Source organism: Nymphaea colorata, chromosome 11 (assembly GCF_008831285.2).
Source record: "Nymphaea colorata isolate Beijing-Zhang1983 chromosome 11, ASM883128v2, whole genome shotgun sequence".
Lineage (NCBI taxonomy): Eukaryota > Viridiplantae > Streptophyta > Magnoliopsida > Nymphaeales > Nymphaeaceae > Nymphaea > Nymphaea colorata.
The window spans coordinates 2774171-2802145 of NC_045148.1; the positions used below are offsets into that span (position 1 = coordinate 2774171).

At 37.1% G+C, this 27975-nt stretch overlaps 2 protein-coding genes across 2 annotated transcripts; both read left to right on the top strand.

Moving 5' to 3' along the window:
* The first annotated feature begins 320 nt into the window (after positions 1-320).
* Positions 321-27955, top strand: LOC116264600 (uncharacterized). Its single transcript, XM_031644917.2, has 12 exons — positions 321-553; positions 844-969; positions 3933-4015; positions 4137-4212; positions 4335-4402; positions 14775-14859; positions 16346-16464; positions 16570-16653; positions 20782-20928; positions 27086-27194; positions 27276-27395; positions 27654-27955. The coding sequence occupies exons 2-12, from the start codon at positions 885-887 to the stop codon at positions 27725-27727; spliced, it is 1050 nt and encodes a 349-aa protein (XP_031500777.1). The 5' UTR covers positions 321-553; positions 844-884; the 3' UTR covers positions 27728-27955.
* On the top strand, positions 11039-13879 carry LOC126410548 (uncharacterized). The gene is made up of 2 exons (XM_050080602.1): positions 11039-13575; positions 13693-13879. The coding sequence occupies exons 1-2, from the start codon at positions 11831-11833 to the stop codon at positions 13850-13852; spliced, it is 1905 nt and encodes a 634-aa protein (XP_049936559.1). The 5' UTR covers positions 11039-11830; the 3' UTR covers positions 13853-13879.
* Positions 27956-27975: the final 20 nt, after the last annotated feature.

Here is a 27975-nt window from a genome sequence, read left to right on the forward strand (position 1 = left end):
TTGACTGGGACCTGATTCGACTTGATTTATTTTTTTATTTAATAATAATATATATATTATTAAAAAAGTATTTTATATTTAAAAACTTTTATTTTATATTTAAAAAATATTTTTTTAATCGAACCAAACTCAGGTTTTAGGTATCGGGTCAACCCGGATCCAACTATTATGAGGCCAGGTGATGCCCACGACAAAATCCATGCAACCAAATTCCACTTTGTTGGAGCCCCTATTGTTAAGATCTGCCCTGTAATTATCATTTGGTAAAACATCGGGGCCTAACCCCCGGCAGAGCTTCACAACGACGCACACGTGGCCGCGTCGAGGCCTCCGAACACTACAATTCGTGAGCGGCGGTCCAACAAATAAACCAGCTTGCCGGCCACAATCCTTTTTTCCTATTTCGTTCTCAAGCCCCTCAACTCGAAATTTAAACAGCATCCCTTCTTTTTTCCCGTTCTACTAAGCCCTGATATATAGATTGCCGTTTCCACTCTCCCGATTTTGCTCCAGCGAGCTTCAGTACAATCACGTCGCCTCCGTTACCGGCGAGGTAATCTGTCCTGTCTCTGTCTCTCTCTCTTTAACAGCCCGTCATGCCGGAAGGAATTAGGGCTTTTATCTCCTATTTGGCCTTCTTCTCTTCAGCTCCTTTCTCTGTTCTGTCCTTGATTTGGGGGTCGACAAATACGTCTCTTTTGTTAGCAAGTACGACGCCCTCGTTTTTGAACACAAAAATGATCTGTGGCCTGAACATATTCTGGAGACATGATCTTGTTCTATTTGCATCGGTTTTGTTTCTATTGTAGTCATTGTGATTGTGATTGCATTTTTTATTGGCAGGATATCGAGGCGAATTCTGAAGTTAGCTTGCATTGCTGGAAATGAAGCTCCAAGCTTTGAGAAACCTTGATGCATTTCCTCGTGCGGAGGAGCATTTACTCAAGAAAACACAATCGGGTGGAGTTGGTAGATGCCGACACTTCAGAATATTCTTCTTTTTGCGAATAAACTAGTGAATTGTTACTCTATTCGTGCTCTACTCCTTACATTCTCTATGATGGTTGTGAACAAGTTTAACCACTGATTTTGAAAGCTTCTGACATGAAAATATCTGTGTATATTAGATATAAACATGAGGGATGAGTAAAATTTGTGGCATACAAATATTGCCTGAACACATTTATGTCGTTGTAATTAGGTAATCAATGAGAATCCTTTATTTTATATGTCGTTAAATTAAGTAATGACTGACAATCCTTTATGGCATTGAAATCATCTGATCAAATGATCAAAATCGTCCCCTGTTTTGAAACCTTGCGATAAATGATCTAGTGACCAAATAAATTTGATGGATGTGATCTGAAGAGTTTATTTAGCAAAGAAAATTTTTTGGGTCACACTATTTGAGTTTTGAAGAAGTAAGATCAAGGACTAGTTGGTCCACCTGTCCTAGTCAATTGACTACAAATAACAAATATAGTTTAGAATTTAGATATATACAAATATATAAAATATTTATCTACATAACAAATGCACATATATTTGTAGGTCAGAAATTAGTTGGCTGACCAAGGACTTGGTTGACTAATTGATTAGTTTGACAAACTAGTCACTGGTTTAAAGCATAGTTCGGTTCATAACCGACTCAATGAACTGGTTGGACTAGTCGGGGATTTTGACAACTATAATATGTATATGCATGGTCCATGAATTCCATCTTTCCAACTTTATCCATTGTCTGGCACTGTCTAGTTGATTCAACTGAACTCTAGCTGTTTTTTTTTTTTTTTTTTTTTAAATCCAACTTTATGGATGAATGCGAAGTCTTAAAACCTATCTCCAGAAAAATCTCAAGAAAAAACAAGGATGCAGAGATCAATTTCATAAGTGATAAAAAGGTTGATTCTTTTTTTTTTTTCTGAAAAGAAGGGGGCATAAAATCGTATCTTTGGTTCAGGCTTTGACAATCTTTTTCTTCACATGTATGTATATATGTGTGTGTGTGTATGTATGTATGTATAAAATGATCAAGTGATCAATTATATTTGATGGATGTCATATTTTCTAAATAATTTATTTAACAAACAAATTTTTTGTATCAACACTATTTGAGTTTTGAAGAAGGAAGATCAAGGGCATAAAAAAACAACTCTACTCATAATGCATCAAAAGTTAATGGGTTAAAAAAGTCATGATTTTGTTTCTAGAAAATATGTTCCAGGTTCTGGAACTTAGAAAACTGTTATGTATCTGTCCATACTATAGGTGAAAGTCCATTGTAACAAATAACATGAGATTTTCAAAAATCTCACGATAAAATTTATGAGAAAAAACAGGCAAAACAAGATAAACAGGAGAATTTAACAATATTTTGAAAATATCATCACAACAAAAATCACAAGTTTTTTTTTTGTTTTTTTCCCAAGGGTTTGAGATTTTTTATTTTTCAGGATGTTTAGGATTTTTGGAAACTCAGCAACTTTTTCAAAATTGCTGACATTTTCTCAAGATTTTTTGAAGAAAAATAACTTTGCCGAGAAAATACCCTAGACAACCCTGCTGACATTTTCCCGAGAATGATATTTGTGACAATGGGTGAAAGTGAAACTACCATTTCTTTGACTTAGAGCAGAAGGGCACACCACAGCATGGGGAACATCATTCAATTCTCTCTTATATATAAATGTGTGTGTGAATGATGGCTAGTGGCTACTCTATCATTTAAGATAAAAATGCTTTGGTCATCGTGAGTTGCAATTTATGGATGTTGCACCTTTTGTTGGTTGCATCTTCCTTGCTTCATATTATAACACACATATGGAGTATATGTCATACTTGCTTGTACTTGTGTATGTCTGTTTCAAGGAGGTTGCCCATCCTGCTTCCTTAAGAAAGCACGTCCTAGCAAAATAAATGATCCTAATTAAAAGTCCAGACTCTGACCCTCCTGAATGCCATGGTTGGAATTTTTGGATGTGCAAATAGGAAAAAGTTCTAACAATCTTTTGGCTGCAGATTTCCAGTCTGTACAAATCCAATCCACACATAAAAGTAAATTGATCTGAAAGCTTTTCTTTTTTTTATGTTTTTTTTCTTCTTCTGATCATGAGACCCACACAACCAGCTGTTTTCAGAAGGACACTTAAAAATGGTTCTTCTTTTCTTGCTAAGTGAATGCATCTACAATTGTAATCCTTTTTTAGCATTGGTGAGGCTCTTACCATTGTGGTTTCTCCTAGCTTGTTGAGCTCAGACTTTCTCGACTTGGTTTAAGCTCAACTGCAGTATGCTTTTCTTTGATAAAAAAGAAATCCTTCCATACAATCTGATAGCGGGATATACTTCTCATCACATTAAGATTATTCGAAGATTGGTTTAAGTAGTCCATTAATCAATGAACACATCCAAGTTTTACTACTCAATGCAATTTGGAGAACAAAATAACCTTTATTATCTTGAGTTAGAATTTCTCTATCATGGATTTTGTTAGTAATGAAATATCAGAGGTGTAGTTTTATATTTGAGATTCCTAGACTCTGCAATTTGGAACGTTTTACTTTTCATCAGAAGCCTGACCTAGTGGTTGTTATTGCCAATATGTAAAATAACCTTTATTATGTTGAGTTAGAATTTCTCTATCATGGATTTTGTTAGTAATGAAATATCAGAGGTGTCGTTTTATATTTGAGATTCCTAGACTCTGCAATTTGGAACGTTTTACTTTTCATCAGAGGTCTGACCTAGTGGTTGTTATTGCCAATATGTAACATGCATTACAGCTTAACCTTTTGGCTAAGTGAAGATTTCTCTGATTCTGTCTCAGTTCACTTTTGATGGTTTCGGTTCATTGTGAATCCTTGATGGTTTCAGTTCATTGTGAATCTTGTATACGAATAAACTGATGTGAGATGGTATTTTTGTCTTTGTAGTTTCAATGATTGGTCTAGCTGTCATGGCCCTGTTGTTTATTCATGAGTTGAAGTACTATCTGACAGTTGAAAAAGTGCATCAGGTATTAAGCATGTTTGTTGTTAAACATTGGTGTATTTTTGGAAATTCATCATTGATATTATATACTTTGGATATTTGATTTTGTATAACCTGTTTGCCTGTTCTGTGTCTATCTGCCCTAGATGTCTGTGGATGTAAAGCGCGGAGAGACACTTCCAATCAATATAAACATGACATTTCCTTCATTGCCTTGTGATGGTTCGTTCACTGATTCTATTTCGCTTTTGTTTCAACATTTTCTCTTTACTTACCATTACTATGTATCATTATGACTGTGTACTTTTTGAATTGTAATTTCTAGATGTTGAAACATTTTGCAGTTTTGAGTGTTGATGCCATTGACTTGTCTGGAAAACATGAAGTAGACCTTGATACAAATATTTGGAAGGTATGCTTTATTTGTATATGTAGTCAAGTGCTCTTGTAGAATTTTTTGTAGGCTCTTCTGGCTATTTTGACAGCCTAGTCGCTATGGTTGTACATGATTGAAGAACTAGCATGCCTAGGCCCTTACCAATATGCCTTGGCATGTCTAGGTTGTGAATCCACTCCAAATATCAATATGTGAGCCATTTACAAGACTTGCACCTCTCAAAAAATGTTGCATTTTTTTATTACCTATAAATGAAACATGGTAGAGGTATAGAATACCTTAGATCACTTGGGTGGTTCTTGGCTTAGATCATCATGTCCCCTATGTAACATGGGTGTGGACACCTACACAAAACATTTTCAGAAAACTTGGGAGAGGGGATGGCCATATAAACACACACACACACACACATACATATGTATATATGTATGTGTAGTAACAATAACATTTAAGTAAGCAAACATTTATATTCATTATTTACATTTAGAAAATGTAGTTTACTAAATAAATAAGTATCAAACTGTTAAAGAACTCATGTCCAACTGTGTTGACGAGTGCAACCTTCTTCCAGACATAGCTCTCTCCTTCTCTCTCTCTCTCATGCATATACATAAAGACTAGTCACACAGTTGCACCAAATATGGTGGAGCACTTGCGTCTACGTGGGTGTGGCCCGACACGGCACCTGGCTCTGTCAAACTGAGTCGAGTGTTGCTGACCGCACCCGTTCTTCTTTTCTCTCTCTCTTTTTTTTTTTTTCCATTTGTCTCCTCCTATATTTTCCTCTTCCTTTTCCCTCTTCTTTCTCTCCTCCCCTACTTTATTTAATAAAACTTTGAGTTTTATGTGACATTAAGGTAACCTTGATAAAAAAAGATTTAAAAATATAGACAATTAAAATTACTTATATATATATATATATATATGTATGTATGTATATAACTATATATATATATGTTTTCGCCGCACCCACACCTAATTTTATTTGGAACTTGCGGCACCGGCACCCACAACTGCATTGGGTGAGGTCACTAACGTTTCCGGCGATGGGGAAGTGCCTAACTCACTAGATAAAGGCTTGGTTGGGTGACGTTGGATTGGGCGGACGTGCAGGTGGTGGATCAGACCGGCGGCGGTCGGTTTGTGGACGACAAGCAATGCCCAGTCAGCTGTCTCTCTCTCTCGTTCTCTCGAGCTCACCGAAGAAGAAAGGGAAGAAGCCGGAAAAGTTGATCTCCAACTAGAAACAAAGCTTAATTGAAATTGGCAAAAGATCTAAACAAATGAGGCCCGAGGGCTTAAACAAATGTGCCCAAAACACTAACCCTAGGGGCAGAAGTTCAAATGGGAAATAAATAAAAAACATGCCCCTTTGGGGTGCACACAATAACTAAGAAAATGACAAAAACCCCTAGGCGCCACTTTATTTCCTAAATGCATCGATTTTCAAACACTTTCCTAAATCATTTCTCCTACTCAAGTGTTCATCCAATCTCCTTTGAGCTGGCGGGTTGTAGCGCTGACATGGCATCCTCGTTGGTAGGTGCGGGTCCTATGTTGGTGACGTGGCCTCTCGGTAGCGACCATGCTCGCGGAGGCTGGTCTCGAGTGGCTGACGTGGCAACTTGGTGGCGTCCACTCAGCTATAAAGTCCTCACCCCTTCCTTCGAGTTTTGTGCCACCTACGCAATGGATTGAGTCTTAGCTTGAGTGGTTTTGAGCTGAGGGGACCTACGCGGCTTAGGCTTGAGCTCCATGGTGCGTTCAGTGTGTAGACAGAATCACAGAACCCAGGTGGGTTGGACTCAGCTAGCAGGTTGATGTGAGCAAGGCCTCGAGGAATCCATGAAGGGCTTGGGCCCTCTCTAGCTCCAAGCAGTGTAAATGACTGCTAGCAGCTATCTGCCGGATGTCCGGTGTTTGGCTGGCTTGTGGTTGCCGAGCTATGGCCGACACTGATCGAGGATTGGCCAGTGATGGTCGAGGTAACCTCGCTGCTGCTCATGCCAAAGGATGTAGTGTCGGCCCTGTCTCTTGCGTGCATGTTGCTGGCTGGACCATGGCCTGCAGTGGTTGTGAAGCTCTCGGCTTCAGGTGCTCTGAGTGGGGCCAAGAAGGATGTAGCGGAGCCATGGCCGACTAAAGTTGTGGGGCTTTCTGCAATAGTTGCGCTGGGCGATGCTGAGACGGGTGTGGCTGAGGTGTGGCTCGGTTGTGGCTAAACTATGGTTGGCCTTGGTAGGATTGGACTCGGCTGCAGTGTAAGCTGCTCCAGGTAGGGCTGGGCCGGGGCTGGCTGCCTCTTAGCCATGGCGGAGGCTTCTCTTGACCGCACGTGGCCCTATGGTGGTGTCTTTGCCGTCTGCACCTTCGTGACTGGCGTTCACTAGGGAGTGGCCGGGACTCTCGAAGGCCTCCGTGCAGGCATTGGTCGGCGCCGGGGAAGAGACCGTGGCAAGTAGTGGTCATCCTGGGTACGAAGTTGGCGCTTGAGCTTTGGATCTTGCATCGCACCTAGCTCAAATGGCACCATAGGTGGAGGAGAAAAGCCATACACAGCCTCTTGAAGAGTCGCACCTATGGTGAAATGCGCTGAGATGTTGTAGCTCCACTCACACCATGCAAGATGTTGCACCCAAGTGTGGGGCTGTTGCTAGTCATATGCCCACAAATATGTCTCTATCATCTGGTTGGTCACTTCAGTATGACCGTTGGTCTGCGAGTGGTGTGACATGTTGTAGACTGTAGTTAATCAACTTAATCTGAACTCCGGCCAGCCTCATGTACTCTGTCCAAAAGGCGCTGCCATAGATAGAGTCCCGATCGCACACTATAGTGCGCAGCAGCCCATGAAGTTGTCTAACGTTCTGCTTATAGGTCTCGGCAACAAGCATTGTCGAGTACTTTCAGGAAAGCAGCGCAAAGTGGGCGTGCTTCGTCAATCGATCCACCACAACTAAGATCGACACCAATGGTCCTCGACGATCTTTGGCATTTCCAAGATGTTGCAGCGCATCCAAGACATGGTAGGCCGGTTAACCTTTTTTTCCCTCAACCAGCTCTTGCACTTATAACAATGTTCTTGGCCACAAATTGGTTTGGGTTCGTTTCAAGTTTATTTAGGAGCTAGTAGGGACTTAGGTTTGTCTGAATGGCTATTTGGTGGTTATGGCCCTAGAATGGTCCAAATCGAGACTTGTCGACGGCTGCTGCATGGGGCTTCTAGGGAGGACATGACTAATTATGTGGCAATGGTTAGTTGAGGCTGATGTCTTGGGGCATTACGGAGTAATGGTTGAAGCTGCAGCAGTGGAAGGGCTAGCAATTATAATAGCAGGTGGTCGAGTTTTGAGGTATTGGATGTGGTGACCACCACCAAGAGCGATTGAAGTTTATAGGGCTAAGGCGAAAGAGGAAGTAGGTTAGGTGTAGATGACTATCAAGGAACACAGTCGTTGGTGGAGAAAGGGTGGAAATGATCTAGTTAAGTTGGGTAGGGTGGAGTTTGCTTATCCACGTGTATTGGGCTGGCTGCTGCCTAGGTTGGAGGATAGCATGTGGTTAGAGCACAAGCTCAACAAGTCAGGCAAGGGTGCTGGTACAAATGGCTCGACAATCCTTGGTCATTAGATGGGTCTTGTTGTTGCAAGCATGAGAAGTGGGTCATAACGATTAACACACAACCCAAAGCTTCTATCACAAACATTCAATAGGTTCGAAGAGTCCAAGCTCCATCGTAAAATGGCCAAGTGGCCTATTTATACTAGTCTTCAATCTACTTGGCAAGTCACCTGGTCTAGGGCTGGCTGTGCAGCCCATGGCCTCAATGAGGCCATTAGAGAAGTAAAGAGTTGGGTCGGTTGCAGTTGGCACTCCCTCATGTCGATCAGTTTAGCAGCCTGCCTATGCCTGGGAAATTAGTTGCTCAAGTTATTCCTGCAATTGCTGGGTAGTTAGATAACTGAAACACTTGCTTCTTGCAGAGTTTTGATAAGTTGGGCCTCTTGTAGGACCTTCCGCATGGATGCTCCAGGCTTCTATGGATGGGTTCTGTCCGTGTGGCCAATTCTCCTCTGGTCGTTCCTAAGCATTTTCAATTTCCAGTTGTCGCTTGGTTGTTACCAACTAACTGGATGTCACCCTCTTGCATGCTTGCCCATGGCTAGGATTATTAGCACTAGTGTGACAGCCTAGCCCTGGCCCTTTGGCAATGGTCCATTGATCCTTGGTTGAGTCCTTTGGCCTAGCTGATCACCATTATCCTACTGTTGGCCTTACTACCTGCTCTTACCCCACTACTTTTTCGTAATGGCTCTCTTTGTCTGATCTTTTCCCTCAACCATCGTTATGATCTTGTTCTACTTGTGTGACCCTAGCCTAGGCCATGAATGAGATTTTTTCTCCTAACGGCTGTGATTGACTATAAACTCCAGCAGCTGGATGCAGTGTGTGGTTGGCCTTGTAATCGCCTGTTGGAGTGTCTTTTGCCTTAGGTCTCATCAGCTATCTCTTCCTGACCTCAGAAAACTACTCCTTGGCCTAACAACTCCTAATTCCACCCCTAGCATCCTTGAACTGGGCTTGGGCATCCCTAGGGAGACCCGTATCACCTTGTAGCGACACATTTCTCTCTATTAACTGGCCTAGTATTGGTTGAAAGCAATGTCACGGAAAATGCGTTTTTTCCAGAAAAAAAGCGAAAAAAGTTGAAAACAAGTTAGTTGAAAAAACAGGAAAAAATGTGTTTTTTTGACAAAAAATGCCAAAATGAAAAAAATGTGAAAAAACACGTGTTTTTTGTGCATTTTTTCTTTTGTTTTTTCCGCTTTTTTGCTTTTTTTCTCATTTTTACACTTTTTAGTTACCAAATTTTTATTTTCACAATTTATTTTTAGTTTTTTAATTTTTTAAAATTTAAGGAGATTTTCCCGACAAAACAACTTTGCCTTATTACCTGAGAAAAACCTCGCTAATTTATACCCGAAAATGCTATTTGTGACAATGGTTGAAAGTTAACACCATTTAAATACTTGACATAAACTAGGGACCCTATCTATGTGTGTGTATGTTCTTCGATTATATGTAGTGAGTAAGTATAATTTCTCTATGCACTAATTATGAATTGGTCAGTCAGCTTAATTGGTTTGTAAGTTGCCACATATCTACTTCTTCGAAGTCAAGATACTAGCTGTCATCTACCTTTTGGAGGTTGTTTTGCACGCAACACCTTGTAAACCATGAAGTTGATTGGATGGCTCATAATTAATATAAATAACCTTCATTGACTTGGTGCACATATTGAAAGAACCCTATAAACTCAAATATGTGTAAGCATATGTGCGTGCATATATGCACGTAATTCTTGATTTTGCCATTTTAAATACTTTCTTTCCTTTTTATATTTTGGAAATTTGCATATCTTTTAGTCATGTTTATACTTTGCAAAGCACATATCTCAATAATAAGTAATAACCAGTGGTAATAACATATGAACATGTTTTTCTTTAACCTTAGTTGAATTTCACCTTTTAACCACTGCACAAATATCCCGTTTATTAAAAAAAAACACGATAAATATGACTCAACCGAAAAACATCAATAAAACACGTCTTTTTGAAAAAGACATAAAAAAAAAAAGCGAAAAACACGTTTTTTTCAGAATTTTTTACTGCACGTGAGAATTCTTTTAAATTGCCAGACTTTTAGTTTCTATCTTTTAATTTTGATTAGTTGTTTTTATAGCATATGCTATCAAAGGTGTGTGTAGTAATGAAGATTAATTAGTAACAGATGTAATAAAGAAAAGAGAGATGGTTAACCAAAAAATTAGGCGTAAGTTCGTAACAAAGAAGAGAGAGCGAAACTATGTCACATGGGTACTCCTCCTAAGGAGGAGTACCCGCACGGTACCGGTACGGCTACCGGTGCGGCACTAATTCGGTCAACGCGGTACCAGGTACGGTCAACGTACCTGGGTTCAAATTGGTCCATTTTCGAACTCGGTCAACCTTGACCGAGTCCAAAGATGTCCAATTTTGAAATTAACGATTTTAAGTTTTTAACTTTTAAAACTAATCTAACGTTAAATTGATCGATTGAAGCCTTAAACCCTCGACATTTTCTTCCTCCTACCCATTTCACGAACGCTGCATTTGGGGCGACCGGCGACTTGGGTGGACGAACGGCGGCGACCGGCGACGGCGTTCGGTGACCGACGACTTGGGTGGACGAACGGCGGCGACCAGCGACGACCGGTGGACGAACGGCAGCGACTGTGGACGGTATTAGTTTCGATTTTGCCGATTTCTTCTATTTCCTGTCCTCCTCCCTACCTCCTCTTCGTTCCTTCCCTCTCGATGGTTATGACTCTGTCTCCTCCTCATCGTTGATTATATGTTGTGCGCCTTTTCATTTCTTAGATGTGTTGTGCGCCTCATCAGTTTTTCATCATTTGTTCTCATATGCATCAGTTTTTCACATCGTTTGTTCTTCAGTGCGTGTTATTTACAGCATGTTCAATAGAAATTTAGTTTTTTTTTTGTGCGTTATTTACAACGTGTTCGATTTTGGGGAAGTCTTTGTCAAAGTTATTCTGTAAAAATCGTGATTGTTTGGGGAAGTTTAGTGACTGATTCTGTAAAAATCTTGACAGTTTGGGGAAGTTTAGTGACTGATGGTCATCGTGTTCTTTTTTGTGTGCGTCTTTGCAGCTCTTGTTAGGTGCTTTTCATATAAGTTGTAATGGCTGATAAGGGAAAAGAAACGATGCCTACGAGTGGAAGTGGAAATATGGCAAGCAGCAGTAGTAGTGTTAATACCACAACATTAGACTTGGATAATCCATCTCAGCCTCTTTGGCGGTATGTGAAAAAACTTGGAAAAGCACCAGGTGGTGGTGGGAATATAATATTTTCTTGAAATTTCTGTAATAAGACGATCACTGGCTCTTATACACGTTGCAAGTCACATTTATTGCATATCCCATGTTTTGGAATTCGACCATGTGAAAAAGTTAGCGAAGAATCGATGAAGCAGATCAAAAAAGAACACGATGCAGCTGAGACGAACAAATCTTCAGCCAAGTCAAGTGAACTATCCGTTCCTCTTTTTTGTGTGCGTCTTTGCAGCTCTTGTTAGGTGCTTTTCATATAAGTTGTAATGGCTGATAAGGGAAAAGAAACGATGCCTACGAGTGGAAGTGGAAATATGGCAAGCAGCAGTAGTAGTGTTAATACCACAACATTAGACTTGGATAATCCATCTCAGCCTCTTTGGTGGTATGTGAAAAAACTTGGAAAAGCACCAGGTGGTGGTGGGAATATAATATTTTCTTGAAATTTCTGTAATAAGACGATCACTGGCTCTTATACACGTTGCAAGACACATTTATTGCATATCCCATGTTTTGGAATTCGACCATGTGAAAAAGTTAGCGAAGAATCGATGAAGCAGATCAAAAAAGAACACGATGCAGCTGAGACGAACAAATCTTCAGCCAAGTCAAGTGAACTATCCGTTCCTCTTTATGCTATTGAAGAAGGTGAAGATGCTTCAAAGAAAAGAAAAATGAACATGGCAAGCAGGGATACCAAAAAATTAGAACAAGTATTCAAAACTATGGGAAGGGCAGAGATGGATAGAAGAATCGGAAGGTTTTTTTTTGCAAGTTCACTTCCTTTTAATATAGCTAGAAGTCCTTATTGGAAAGATGTTGTTACAGGTTTGGCTAATTGCAGTTTGAGTGGATATGTACCCCTGAGTTCAGAAAAGTTGAGAACAATAATTCTTGCAGAAGAGAAGGCAAACATCGAAAAATTATTAGAGAAGAAGAAATTTTCATGGAGACAATATGGAGTATCCATTGTTTCTGACGGGTGGACTGATATACAAAGACGGCCACTGATAAATTTTATTGCTTATTCGCCTGATGGACCAATCTTCTTGAAATGTGTTGATGCATCTGGGGAGTATAAAGATGCTGAGTATTTAAAAGGGTTATTTATAGAAGTCATCAAAGAAGTGGGTGAAGATAATGTTGTGCAAATTATTACTGATAATGCTCCAGCTTGCCAACGAGCAGGGATGAATTTGGCAAGTAATCCCAAGTATAGTCACATATTTTGGACTCCTTGTGTGGCACACAGTATAAATCAAGCACTTAAAAGTATTTGCAACCCATCGAAAGATGATACAAATGCTGGTATATTATGTTCTTGGATTGAGGAGCTTGAGCATGATGTCAGAAACATCAGAAATTTTGTTGTAAACCACAACAATGCTCTTGCTATATTTAATAGGCATTCTGATTTGAAATTGTTGAAGGTAGCAGAGACTCGTTTTGCATCCATTATTGTAATGATAAAAAGAATAAAACGGGTGAAACATGCATTAACACTTATGGTGACTGACAATGATTGGGAGTTTTATCGGAGTGATGACATTGTGAAGGCTCAACAAATTAAAAAATGTATTTTAGAAGATGAATGGTGGGATAAGATTTCATATTGTCTGCAGTTTACAGAGCCTATTTGGCAGATGTTGAGAGAAGTTGACAAAGAAGGTCCCATGCTTCATAGAGTTTATGATATGTGGGATAACATGATTGAAAAAATTCAAAACATCATTTTTAGACAGGAGAAGAAGAATGTTGCACTTGATGATTCTGAGTTTTTCGATCGTGTGCATAAAATTTTAGTAAGAAGATGGATTAGAAGCAATAACCCTTTGCATTGTATGGCACACTCCTTAAATTCCAAATATTATGGACAAACATGGTTGGCAGGAGGCACTGGTCGTGTTCCTCCTAATCGAGATCCAGAAATATCAAAAAATAGGGAGATATGTTTGGGAAGACTATATTCTGATTATGATCGGTTGAAGATAATAAATAGTGAGTTTGCGAGCTTCTCTGGTGGAAGAAGTGATTCAGTACAAGCTGCAATGGCAAGAGATGAGGAAGATCCTGTTAATTGGTGGTTATGTTTTGGAGCAGCGACACCAAATCTCCAGCAACTTGCATTCAAGTTATTATCTCAACCTGCAACCTCTTCATGTTGTGAAAGAAATTGGAGCACTTATTCTCAAATTCACAATATCAAGAGAAATAAGCTAACCAGTAAGCGAGCAGAAGATTTAGTTTATGTCCACTCCAACCTACGCTTGCTTTCACGTACTTCAGATGCTTACAGGTATTTCTTTCTTTTTGTATCTTTGGTATGTATACATAATTACATTTGTATATTATGTTGGTTGTTTAAAGTTAATATTAACTTAAAAGTTAAATCATATTTTGTTGCGACTTGCAGTTCAGGATCATCCAAGTATTGGGATGTTAACCCAGAGGACATTGACGTGGACCTTGAAGGGGAACATGATTTGCATGCTCTTAATTTGGACCTTACAGAACTTGTTGCTCCTTCTAATCTTGATGATGTGACTGAGGAGAATGAGATTCAAGAAAGCTGATGTATTTTGTATGTTAATTATGCGACTGAAGAGAATGAGAATCAAGAAAGTTGATGTATTTGAGAATCAAGACTGATAAATTTTGGATCATGATTTATAAATATGTTATTCTGTTTGTAATTTTTTGATATATATATGTGTGAATGTGTTATTCTGTTTGAAATTTTTTAACACACACACACACACACACACACACATATATATATGTGCATGTGTGTGTATGGCCGTACCCCGCACCCAAGTTTTTTGAAAATGGTCCGTACCTGCACCCGTACCTATGTGACATTGGAGCGAAAGAGAGCCTAGCTTCTCCTCAATTAATGAAACCCTAACCCATTGCATTAACTCCCTCACCATATCAGCCCTTTATATATGCGGTTGAGTAAAGTAGGTCTATCATGGGGACAAACAAAATTTATTACTTTGTGACCCTACCCATGGTTATTGTTTACTTTTAACCTACTATTTTTTACCCACATCCTATCATGTTTATCTAGTCATTTTTCAATGTCTTGTTATTAATTTTTTATTTAATTTAATTTTAGATAATTTATGATTTTTTTATTTTTAATTTTTTAAATTTGCCGAGATTTTCTTGAGAAGTACAATTTTGCCGTATTATACCTGAGAAATACCTCACCTTATGATACCCGTAAACTATATAGGTGACAATGCCTTTAACATTACGAAACAAAGAAAAATGGTAATGACGTTGGAATATACATTTATAATGTTTTATTTTTCATTTGATGGAATCAGTTACCCTTTTACATAAGATGATATATTCCTTGTTTTGAATGCTTATATGCCCAAATTTACAATCTTGATGCTTCATCCCGCCATTTTGAATGTTAGGTTCCCACTATCTTGCTCCTTTACATTTTCCCTAATATTTGTTCCATTCTTGATGTTCTCTCTGCAGCTTCGCTTAAATAAAGATGGTCAAATTATTGGGACAGAGTACTTGTCTGATCTAGTGGAAAAGGAACATGAAACTCACAAGCATGGTAAAACTACACAGCCTTGTTCTCAAGAAAGCTCAAATGTGGAACATTTCATCTCGTGCTAAGACTGAAATTTTTTCTCGTCATAATTGCCACCTTTCTATGCGTCTTAGTGCTTCCATAGTCACACACATTGGTCTTGGCTCTATTTTGGTGATTCAAAATCTCGCAATATTAGCATTTCTTGACAAACATCATCAAATTTAAGTAATAAAAAATTGTAAATGATGAGAAAAAGGCTTTCACTAATCAAATAAATTATCTTTTATAATATATGATGATAATATCATGATTATCATTATCAAGATACTATTGTTGAATAGTTAATTTCTTGTATTTTCAATTGTCATATTTTCCTTTTATATCATTTATTTAAAAATTGTGAAGGTCTGTGGTTATCATTCCATTAAGCACTAGTTTGGTTCTCTCTGATTTTGATTGCTTAGTTAACTTTATGTTATTCGTTAATGATCATCCACATTTCCTTGGTAATTAATCAAGTTTGATTTAGTCTAGTCTCAGCTGTGTAATATCGAACTGGTGATTTGCCTTCCAAGTCATATGGGTGCAGGTCCGGGTACAAGTGTGACAATATATGTATGGGTGTGTGTGTGTGTGTATGTGTAAAAACTTAAGATTTTTTTTTTTTATAATAAGTCCCTTATTGTAACAAAAAGAGAATAAGATGGTTAGAAATTAAGAACAAAGGCATTTCTTTTCTGAAATGATAATAAATAGGAGGTTTTAGACAAGAATGGGTCTATAAAACCCTAATCTTGTGGCTGTATTCTCCTCTCGCACCATCAGGCACATGTTCTTTCCCTCTTCTTCTTCCTTCTTCTCCCCTCCTCTTCCTTTTCCCGATGTTTTCCTTTTTAGGGTTTTGGCCCGAACAGGTCAAACATCAATCCTGATGCAGATACAGTATTTTTGTTGAAAAGATTAGCTTTATTATTTAAAGTATGTTTTTTAAGGAAAAATGTTTATTTCTTAAGAGAAAGGAATAGGGTGCTTTCTACCATCTCTCTAACACAAAGTCACAGATAGGGGCAAAAAGAAGGAATGAATCCCCTTTCTCCTGTACCACCTCCTTATCTTTTTTTTTTTTTTAAAAAAAAAGAAGAGAAAGAAAGCAAGCAAGCAAGGACTATGTTTCTTTCAGTTTTCTGTCCCTTTTTAGTTTGATCTTCTTGGGGGAAGGGATTAGCAATGGGATACTGCCATTTTTTTTTAAAAATGCTTTATGTTCAATAAAATTTGTGAAAGTTCTAAAGCACGTCCAAAGATTCAATTATAATAAAATACACCTAACTTTTACCAGTTCTCGAGATATCATACCAGCATCAATATCCATGCTTGCACCTGGGTGATAGTCTATGACTTGTTTGAGTTTGCTTCTGATTTTTCATTTCATCTCTTGTTTTGTTCTTGTTGTTGCTGCATATATTACAAATAATTGCATTTCACAAAAAAACGTTTCTGCTTGAAGATGATAGTGGGGAGCACCAAAATTCTTCTCATCACATGCACGATCATGCTTTTTTCAAGGACAGTGATAAAGTGGTCAAGGATGTGAAGCGGGCACTGGAAAATGGTGAAGGATGTCGGGTATTTATGGACATAACCTTTCCCCGTTACCATTTCTGCAGAAGAGTATCTTTTATTTTGTTTTGAGTTCATGATTAAATAACTGAAACATCTGGATTTGGACAGGTATATGGAGTCCTTGACGTCCAAAGAGTGGCGGGAAACTTTCATATTTCTGTTCATGGATTGAGTCTTTTTGTCGCACAGCAGGTCTGTGACTGTTTTCTGTGAAAGACTCAAGTTTGTAAATCATTATTTTCCTTTCTTTGCCACTATTAGCATACTTTCCTTGTTTTTTGAGGGTTCTTTTGTTACTCTTTTCAAATTGTTCCATCTGATGCTACAAGCTGTAGCTAGTTGCTGCTGTTAATGTTGGGCCTTTGGCACAATATTATGTTAATTGGTATTGCTTTCATAGGATAAGAAATTGTGGCAGTACACCAATCTATGGGAGGGCCTGAAACTCTAGAAAATGAAGTTCCGTCTCAGTGCTTGGATGGAAAAATGAAAATAGCAATTGTAAGCTTACATGTTGAAAAAGAGATCCTTTTCTTACACACGGATCTGTTTTGACACCAAACACCAATGGACATGAAATGATAGTCCACCACATGCAATTTTGCTGAACATTTGCGGTATCAAGTGTAGCCTTAATCCTCTGAGTAGGTGTGTGTGTGTATCTCTCTCTTGCTCGTTATATATATATATATATATATATATATATATATATATATATATATATATATATATATATATATATATATATATATATACGAAGCAGCTACACTGACTTAAAAGTTCATTTTTCATAAATAATATGTATATTTTTGTGAATTCGTTTTTATGCATATGGTCTACACATCTATTCAGTAGAAAACATCTTTAGATAATGTAATTCTAACGTAAATATGAGTATCTTAATGCCTTAAAAAGTCAGTGGCCCACAATGTGTTAATTTTTAGGACTTGAAAGCTTCACGTTTGTTTTGTGTTCAAATATTGTGATTTAAGACATCGTTTTTGTCAAAGTAATCATGTTAAATGTATATGTGAAGGTCTATTGCAATAACACAACCTCAATCTATGGCTGACAAAATATAGTTTTAGGTACTTCAAGAGCAATATTGCGTTACATTATATGTGTGTGTGTGTGCGCGCGTTATCCCTCCGTCTTCCAACTCACCTGTCTAGTGCTGCAGTGCATTTAAGTTTTATGTTAAATATCTGACCACATGGATGGATTTACAATGTCCAGTAAGTGACAAAAGGGTCGCGTTTTCTAATGTCAACATTGGCTTTTAGAAGTCAAGAAAGTTAAGACTGTTCATTTATAAATTTCATCTATGTGTTAGACATTTTTTTTGTTTGGGAATCCTATTGTGTCGGAGATGCCCTGTCCATCCATACGGTTCGTTTTTTGAAAAATTTAAAGAAATTTAGACGAAAAGGTCAATGGGTGGCAGTATATATATATATATATATATTTCCACTTAAATCGGGATAAAACTACTTAAAAAAGATTATTTGGCATTATAGATAACGATTTTAAGAGTGATTTGACAGGAAACGTATATTAAGTGAATTTTTTCGTGTTTGATGTGTCTCTTTAATCATCACAAGATTAAAGGGCAACATCAAATTTTTGACACTAGAAAAATCAATTTTTTTCAAAGAAGCAACTTAAATTAAAGCATGTTTTATATTTAATTAGTATTCATAAACGTGTTAGCATGTTCTTATTTTGTCTCTGCCTCTCTCTCTCTCTCTCTCTCTCTCTCTCTCTCTCTCTCTCTCTCTCTCTCTTTCTCTCTCTGTCTCTCAACCTTTGATTTTTTCCAATATTAATAGTTGGGAGAAAATGAGAAAAAGGTTGTGAATTAGTGTTAGATGACTAAAATGCCCTATCCTATTTTTCTCTTTTTCTTCCCAACTGTCCACCTAAACTTAATCAATGATCAAGATCATTTCTACTAGGTCTAGCACCTAAGGGTCTCATACCTAATATATATATATGTATATATATAAATCCTTTTGCGGAGAATAATTTTTTTTATTTTTAAATGTTATTTTTATGTTTTACACAGAAAGTGAAAACTTGCTTTCTTGTATTCCCTTTTGCAATTGAGGCTTTATATTCCGATTTTGAGAGTTAAAGGATTGGCATGTCAAGGTTATTCTTTTCACAAGTACCATGTGCCAACTCGTTGATACTTTAAGCCTTTAAAACTGAAGCAGAGTCTTTGTGTGTGTGTGTGTGTGTGCATGCCTCTGTGCAATATATGTGTGTGTGTGTATGGATGGATGGATGAGATTGATTAAACAAAATGTGAATGTAGATTATAAAAGTTCACTTTATTATGAATCAACTCTACATATTTTTAGGGTATATGTATAACCACAAATATCATTCTCGGGCTTTCATCGGCAAGGTTTTTTTTGATATTTTTTGGCATAGTTGTTTTTTTGGAAAATCTTGGGGATTTTTTAAAATCAGAAACTAATAAGAACACATAATAAATATCTAATTTAAAAATGTTTAAAAAATATATAGTGAAAATGTTGTAATAAGCATCATACTGCATACTAAAACAAGAGGAAATGAAACAGTGAAACAAAAGTTGAAAAAATGAAAAAAATAAATAAATGAAAAAAATAGTGATAAAAACAACACTGTGAATTCATTTGTATGTTTTTCCAAAATGTCGTGTGTTTTTCCCCTTTTTCCTTTTTTTTCATTTTTTCATTAATACCGCAATATCTGTGGCTATGGTTTACTTATTCTCCTTGTTTTCTAGAGAAAGTTATGTATGGTGCAAAACTACTCAAAAAATTGTAACTGCCAATATATACTTTCACTAATTACATCTGATTGCTTTCAGAAGTAATTGTCAGAGGTTGTTTTTGCTGCCTACCTATGGTTTAATGTGGGGTTAATTTTGACCCTCTGATATTCATCATTTCTCTTGTCAATCTCTGATGACCCACCAATTGTACTGTTCAAAACGTTACCAGCGGGTTTTCTAGACTAGTTTCAAACTTTAACAAGCACATGGCTTTCGTTTGGGGAAGCAGGAGACTGCAGGTTGTTGCCCTCCCTCACATGGCAAGGCAATGGCCTACATATTTCTCTCTCTTTCTCCTCTGTCCATTTGGGTGGATGGAGATTTGAGTTTCGTAACGTGTCAAAATGGCCTTTTCTATTAAGCAGACAAACCTGTATCATGAATAATTACTTCTGTGAATGTTGGAAGCTTATGATAGCATGTGAAATATGATTCTGATTGTGTGATTACCCTACATGTGATTCATTATGCTCTGAAAATGAAGCTGCTGAGGTTATGGATAATTTATTTTGAATCTCCAGTTAAAGAATTTAAGCAAACAGGGATTTCATGGAACTGGAAGTGCCTTGGATAGTCAGATCAAATACTGGGTGTCCCTGGTCAAGTGTACTTTGCATTTTAAAACATCTGTCATTTTATATCACATTTTTTTTTAGTTCGCTAGCCACCTTGATAATCTTATTTTCTGGAAATATCTACCTATGGTCAAACTACTATCACATAATGGCATGTGGTTTGCTAGGGAATGAAAACTTTTTGTTGTTTGTGGGGGGCTGGAGGGGAGGATGGGGAAGGAGAGTGAGAGAGGGTGCTGGGTATGTTTATTTATAGTACATTGTGATCATAAAAAAGTACTCTAAGCATTTAATCTCTTAAGTAGTCATTTGATAGAGAAATTATTGTAGAAGGATTGAGATTGTGAGTTAAAGCTGCCAAACTAGCAACATAGCATAGAGACTTGTTTTAGGAGAGGTGCAGAATCTAAGACCTAGACACATTAAATTATCATTTCCTAATTCAATACCAAAGGAATCTTCATATGTTTTGACTTGACGCACTGACAGGTTATATCCTCTGGATCTGACTTCCTCTGTTCTACTTATTGACACCACATATGTGTTGTTCTGTGCATGTGTAGCTACCATTCCTTTCCCCAACAAAATTTTTGCCCCAAATTATTTTGTTTAGTTCATGTTGTCCACCTGAATCCTGTTAATGGAATTTATACTCCATTACAATGTATTCTATTATTAGGTTAATGAATTTTGGAATTATCCGATCCCTGAAGTTATGGTTGCAATTGGGTCGTATTTTGGATAGCTAGATACTTAAATACAGTACAATAGAAAATGGCAAGATCCTCAACCTTATCCAGCCCATTTGCAACCTTACCTGAAGTCCTCCAAACTCAGAGTCAAGCTTTTAGTGCTTTTGCAATAATGGCTTACAATGATCTTATTTTGGCAGTTCACTTGTCTCTACTCTATCCATTACAGATATTTGAGGGATCAAGTCGTGTCAATGTAAGCCATGTAATTCACGATCTGTCTTTTGGTCCAAAGTATCCTGGGATTCAGAACCCTCTTGATGGTACTAAACGCGTTCTTGTTGATACAAGTGGCACGTTCAGATATTATATTAAGGTTAGTGGTGTTCATCTTTGTTATTATGTGCTTCACCTGCTAGCCTTCTCTTTCCTTGTTTGTGTTTTCTCTCTCATGCAGCAAAAGCTATCAACTGGCGAACATTGAAAGGATGCTATTGGGGCAACATCATGCAGATATAGTTGCAATTTAGCAAAGATCTACATATGTTTATAGCTCCTGAGCGATCATAAAGCATTGTCTTTAATTGGTGCCACTAAAAATATATTTTTGTACAACTGTTGCAATTATAGATGACCCTTCCATTTATTTGATCAAAGTAGCATGATAGGAGGCCACATTTACTTCTGTAGGATATCACTTCCCAAGATGATATTTTGTAATAAATGGCCACCAGGCAAGGTGTAACCCTGGTTGTTTGATATGTGCATGTTTAGGGTACCTGTAAAAGCGTAAAATATTTTTTATGAGCAAATAAATATGTGGACACTGCACCAAAGGAAAGACTTGGCTCTCTCACCAAATTGAAACTAGGCGCAACTTATCTCACATGAGTCTGGGTGTGGATGCTCTAATTTTTAGGAAAAAAACTTGGCTCAGTTGGCTGTGTCCAATATATATATATATATATATATATATATATATAATCGTCAATTATTAACAGCTGCACCTGAAAAGCACTTGATGAGTTGATGTGCGCATGCACCTACATTGCAAAAACTCTTTGCAAGGGTGCCACGCCCATGTTGACATGTCATACATTGAATTTTTGAGGAATGTTTTGGGCATTGGGAAAATTTTAAGAGGAAAATGTTGTGGGTCTAATGGTTCTGTAAACTTGCAGAATTTGATATCAAGATCTTCATTTGGAAATTGAACGTTTTGTTTTCTGGGACAGAGGATTAGGTGGGGTGAGAATTTGGCTTGGAGGAATCTATGTTTTTAGGAAGAGCAAATCATTTGATGCTCGTTCCTGGCATGTCAAAGTCAGACAGAGAGACATGCTAACAAGGGACTGCTTCTACATTAGGATTTTGTCTCTGAATTGGAGAAAAAGAGAAGAAGAATGTATAGAACATGACGTTTTGTAGTCACTGAGGGATCAACTATAGAAAGAAGGTGAAGGCCTCATTTCTGGATCTTATGAGCTATTTTTTGAAGATCATGATGCGATGGAATATATCAACATGTGGCTTGGCTCCATTGACGAGGTGAGCCATCAACATAGTGTGAGTTTGATTTGAAAATAAGAGACAGAAAAGAGATGAGAGTGAAACAATTAGAAGTCTAGTTAATCTATATGTCATTGAGCAACCTATGTTATGTAGATTCCCCTAGTGGGTTGCTGTGACCATGCTACCGAGAAGCTGTTGCAAGGCAGTGAAAAGCACAGTAAACCATCTTTGGTGTGGTCAGCTGCACCTGGACAACTATGCACCTGATGCAGTTCAAGATCAAGTCCAAGCTATGATCGGGTTGTAAAAGTCATTTGGCCTCACAAATCAAGTTCAAATGACTTGATAAATATCGTCAAGAAGTAACTCACAAGAAGATAAATTCAAGAGAGATCACTCACAACCTGAAAAGTATATTAAGGCATATACAACTGAATATTCTTGAGAGAAAAATGAATAAGAATCCACCAAAGATGTATACAAGAGGGGAGAAATCCCCTATATATAGACTACAAAAGAGGGAGAAAGAACTAGCTGTCAGAACAGTTCCAACAGCTCAAAATAGAGCCATTGGAACTGTCCAACAGCTTGTCAGTCTGGTCAAAATCCACATTGGCCAGTCAACAGCTCTCTAAAAGTAGAAAATAAAAATCATAATAAAATAGAAAAAAATAAACATGCACTTTCATATATATATATATACACACACACACATACGCACACACATGGTTTTTCTAACACCTCTTCTCAAACTTACTGTGTAATGAAAGTTTGTTCAATAAGAAATTGTTAGATGTGTGTGTATTATCTAGGAGCGTGTAGTGCCTTGGTAAAGCAGTCTGGTAGTTGATTCTATGAATTGAATATGGTAAGTCCACGGTTCTCTTCAGATATTCCTCCCAAACATAGTGACAATCCATCTCTTTTGTGTTTGGTTCTTTCATGAAAGGTAGGATTACTGGTTATGTAAATGGCACTCTTGTTATCACAACAAAGATGTATCAGCTGTTGGTGAAGAGCTCCCATCTTGAATTAACTGCTTCAACCATACAATTTCTATTGTTGTTATCACCATAGCTCGGTATTTTTCTTAGGTTGAGGACAATGAAACTTTTTGTTGCTTCTTGTACCTCCATGATATCAGAGAATCACCTAGAAAGATACAAAATCTAGTGCTGAAGTGCCGATTATTTGGATCACCTCCCCAGTTACTATAGGCAGTCAAACTTAAGGAAGAAGATGATGTAAACATAAACCTCTTGACAGAGTTCCTTTAACGTATCTTATTATTCACATAACAACATTCAATGTGCACAAATGTAGAATTATGTTGAAACCATTGTCACATATATCATTTACGGGTATTGTATGGCGAGTTATTTCTCGAGTATAATACAAAAAAATTATATGTCTAGGGGAAATCTCGGAATTTTTTTTAAAATAAAAAATTTAAAAAATCCTAAAGATTAGGTAAAAGTAAAATAAATAAAAAAATAATAAGAAGACATTGCAAAATGATTAGATAAAATAATAAACATGATAGGATGTGGGTCAAAAATAGTAAATTAAAAATAAACAATAGCCATGTGTAGAATTATGATGCAATAAATTTTGTTGGTCCCCAAGCTAGACCGAATTTACTCAGCTGCATGATATAAAGGCTGAGCTAATGAAGGAGTTAATGCCAAGGGATTAGGGTTACATTAATTAAGGAGAAGCTGGGCTCTCTTTCTCTCTCTCTCTCTCTCTCTCTATATATATATATATATATATATATATATATATACTGCATCTAATTTTCTGTTAACCATCTCTCTCTTTTTTATGACATCAATTACTGATGAATCTTCTTTAGTACATCCACCTTTCTGCTCTCTCTCTTCTTTATTACACTTAATATTTTCTGGTTAACCATCTCTCTCTCTTCTTTAATACATTTAGAAAATAGAAACTAATGGTCTGGTTGAACACTTGAAAAAAGATTCTCACATGCAGAAAAAAAAATGCCAAAAAGCGTGGAAAAACTCGTTTTTTTTCTGTGTTTTATTTTCTGGTGTCTTTTTCAAAATGACATATTTTGTTAACCTTTTTTTTTTGGCTGAGTCATATTTAATGTATTTATCGCGTTTTTTTCGAATACCATGTGATATTTATGACAGTGGTTGAAACTGTCTTACTACATGACATGAGGCATATCTCGCCTGGTGATACTTAAATACATAAGAGCCTCAAAATGTTTGGGTGTGTCCTAGTCTATTTTAAACATGAGGTATTTTACAAGACATAGCACCATACAAGCACGTACAAAATAACAAGTATGCCTCTATGTAATTGATGGGACTGAGCTACATATGGATCCGACCTAGATCCAGAGTAATGAACAATATAGATGTCTTCTTCTTTTCACCTCCCTCAAGTTGTACATGGTCTTGAACTCTGAATAACTTATCTTTCAACATCCAAAATTTATCCTTGGTTAATCCTTTACTAAATATATTAGCTATTTGTTCTTCAATTTGGACACACTTAGGCTCTATTTCCTTCTTTTCAACTTTCTTCCTCACAAAATGTTAGTCAATCTCCATATATTTTGGACAACCAAGACAAAGTGGATTAAAACACATGTTTATAGAACTCTGACTAACATATGATAGAAAGCATCGAGAAATCCTCTCTCCAACTTTTGTTAGCAGGTATTGAACCCATGTGGCTTCATTTGTGGTAGCAGCTATTCACTTGTATTCCATCTCTATAGATCTGGGCACAACCTTCTGATTCCTACTGCTCCACAACACCAAGTTTGTCCAATAAATACGCTATGTCTTGAGACAGATTACCGGTATCAGGGTCTCTCACCTAGTTGCATAAAAAATAAGTTCATGCTTCCCTCTTCCCAACAATGTTTGCAGCAGACTATCTCCAAGTGTCCCTTTTAAAGACCTTAATATATGCTTGACAACCTCCATATGTCTGGTCTGTGGATTGTGGATGAATTGAGGCACTTGATTTAATTGAATACATGATGTCAGGATGTTTAGAATCAGGTACGTGGCATGCATACAAAAGTTCGATACTCTGTAGGGTCATCATATATTTCTCTGTCATGGGCTGCAAGTTTGTGATCCAGAATGCTTGGAGTGGCCAAAGGCATACAATCTTTCATGCCTGCTCTATCCTACTAGGTGTGCTTGGTAACCTATAGGTACGGGTACGGGTGCCGGTGCGGGTACAGGTACTGACCATTTTTAAAAAAACTCGGGTGCGGGTGTACGGCTGTATATATATATAAACAATAAGAAATACTTAGAAAATATGTATCAAAATAAAGAATATACATCAACATAAACAAATAAATAACATTGAAAATATATATCAACGGCTTTTGCAGCACTGTGTTTAAGAAACCTATGAAAAACTTTAAACATATGGACAACCAAGCAGCCCTCTAGTCAAATATGAATATCAATTGAATTTTCACATCCAAAGAATAAAATAAAAAGGAAGGTGGAAAAAATTAAATCAAAGTAAAATTAAGCAGTTTGGATCTATAGGTACCCAAGTATCCATTTTGGATACAGGTACGGCGACACGGGTACGTGGACCTTATTGAAGTACCCATGTGACTTAGTTGGTAACGGTTATCTTATCTCCTGATTTGTCAACTTTAGCTCTAAAAAAGCTACCTAGTTTGTCAAGGTCTGTCTTAAATCTCTTGCCCAGGAATGATTTGAGCTATGCTTAGAGTTGCAGCTTTGCTCCATTTGAAACAAGGAGCCATCTCAAGCGATTGGTTAAATGCCAATAAAGAAGACAAGCTTGACCCTCTTTACTTTATTTTTAGCCCAAAAAAGACTGCTACCGAAGGTATAATAATAGTTCAAGCGATATCTTTTCCTTCTATTTTATATATATATATATATATATATATATATATATAATTCAGCACAATACTGGCTTTGTCTGGCCCTTGTGGCATGACTTCTCCTGTAAATTGGTCACTGATTGTTTTGAATGGACCCTTACCTTGTCTGGCTAGTAAACACCAACTCGACCTAAGAAAAAGAGGTGGACAGCAAAACAAATGGATCACAAATCAGTGAGTTTTGAACCAACTCTTTTGGAGTTTCGGCTAGATTATGGTAGAAAAGTAAGAAATAGAAAGAGGAGCTTGTTGAGGAGGAACAATGAGATGTGATGCTATGAAGCAAGAGAGCAACTTTTCAGGTCTTGTGCTACGCTTGCATCTCTCAGGATGAAATTGTGCTTCAGAACTAAAGGGGAGAAAGAAAAGGTCATACCTATTTTTAGTCCCTATAGTATAGTTTGGTCAGTAGGAAAATGGGTACGTCAGTGCCAATGACTAGGTTCATGTTATAAATTGAGACTACAATCTGCAACTTGGGAGAGACAGATTGTTTCTTTGACAGATGTGTGTAAGAGAAGCATATGGTCTGTAATAAAATCTGTTGACCATGCATAGTGTGTGTCGAGCATGTCTTAATATAAAAATCATTATCTTATTTTTTTTACACTTCTATTTTCCTTTAAATATCTTAGCAATATGAATTAAATCTTAACTGAGGAACTGATCCTTACATGATGTGCTTCTAATGTATTTTCTCATACCAAACTATGTTTTTTGTAAATTAAATGTTAAATTGTGTCCTTCTCTCTGAATTTAAAAGCTTTTACGGTTTGACATCTATATGTGTATCCATATCTATGTTACGTCTTGGCAGGCTGAAATCTGTCAATGTTGTTTATCAACACATGTACATAACCATCTTATCCACACTTGCATGTACATTTCCAAAACATTTTATTTATCATAATAAATAAAACTGTAAAATTAATGATAACTTGTACCAAAATTAATTTATTTTGACAGCCCATTACAAAAGAGGTATTTATGAGCAAATCTTATGCCATCCATTTTAACTAGGTTAGAAATTGAGGCTAGGTTGTGTATGGCTATTTTTCTTTACTGTCTTATTAATAAAGCTTCATTCTCTTTTATGTAGATTGTTCCTACTGAATACCGTTACCTTTCAAAAGAAGTTATCCCGACAAATCAGTTCTCTGTTTCAGAATATTTTGCTCCAATGCTTGAACCCGCTCGAACATGGCCAGGTTCTTAATCTTTGTTGATCAATTGAATCATCTTGAACTTGTTTTACATTGTTTGATCATTTTACATGCATTTGATTGCAGCTGTTTACTTTTTGTATGATCTGTCACCAATCACTGTAACAATTACAGAAGTGCGGCATAGTTTTCTTCACTTCATAACACGGCTTTGTGCAGTTCTTGGTGGTACATTCGCTATGACAGGTGTGCAATTATCTGTGAGGCTCATTAATCAATACTTTCTTCACTCATTTTTTTTACTCTGTAGCTTGGCCCACTAACCAGACCCTCTACATTTGTTTTCTCGTCAAAGTTAAACAACTGGGCCTGAAAATTATTTGGTCAATGTTTTGGGTATTGCTTTTATTAATAACCTTGTAACTGTGTTTTTTTTTTCTTTTTTTTTTCTTTTTTTCCTACCTGGTGCTTTTATACCAATCTCAATTTTCTGCCTGTGAACAGGAATGCTTGACCGATGGATGTATAGGTTCCTTGAAGCAGTAACCAGATCAAGTGCTGGAAGCGTGCTTCGGTGATTTGTTGTACTGCTAACATTGAACTGCATATATAGTTAGACACACAGGCACATTGCTTCTGGAAATTTTGTGGAGATCTTGATTGTGTTTTACATGCCTCTGGTAGAGAAAAACTGATTATCTGGTTCATGATCTTGGTATTTGTCTGAGGATCTAAATGTGTTTTGTTTCTACCTTTTGTTAGATATTGTATGACTTGGAGACTGTATAAAGTTTACTTGGCAGCCTTATTATGTGGCAACTGTTTT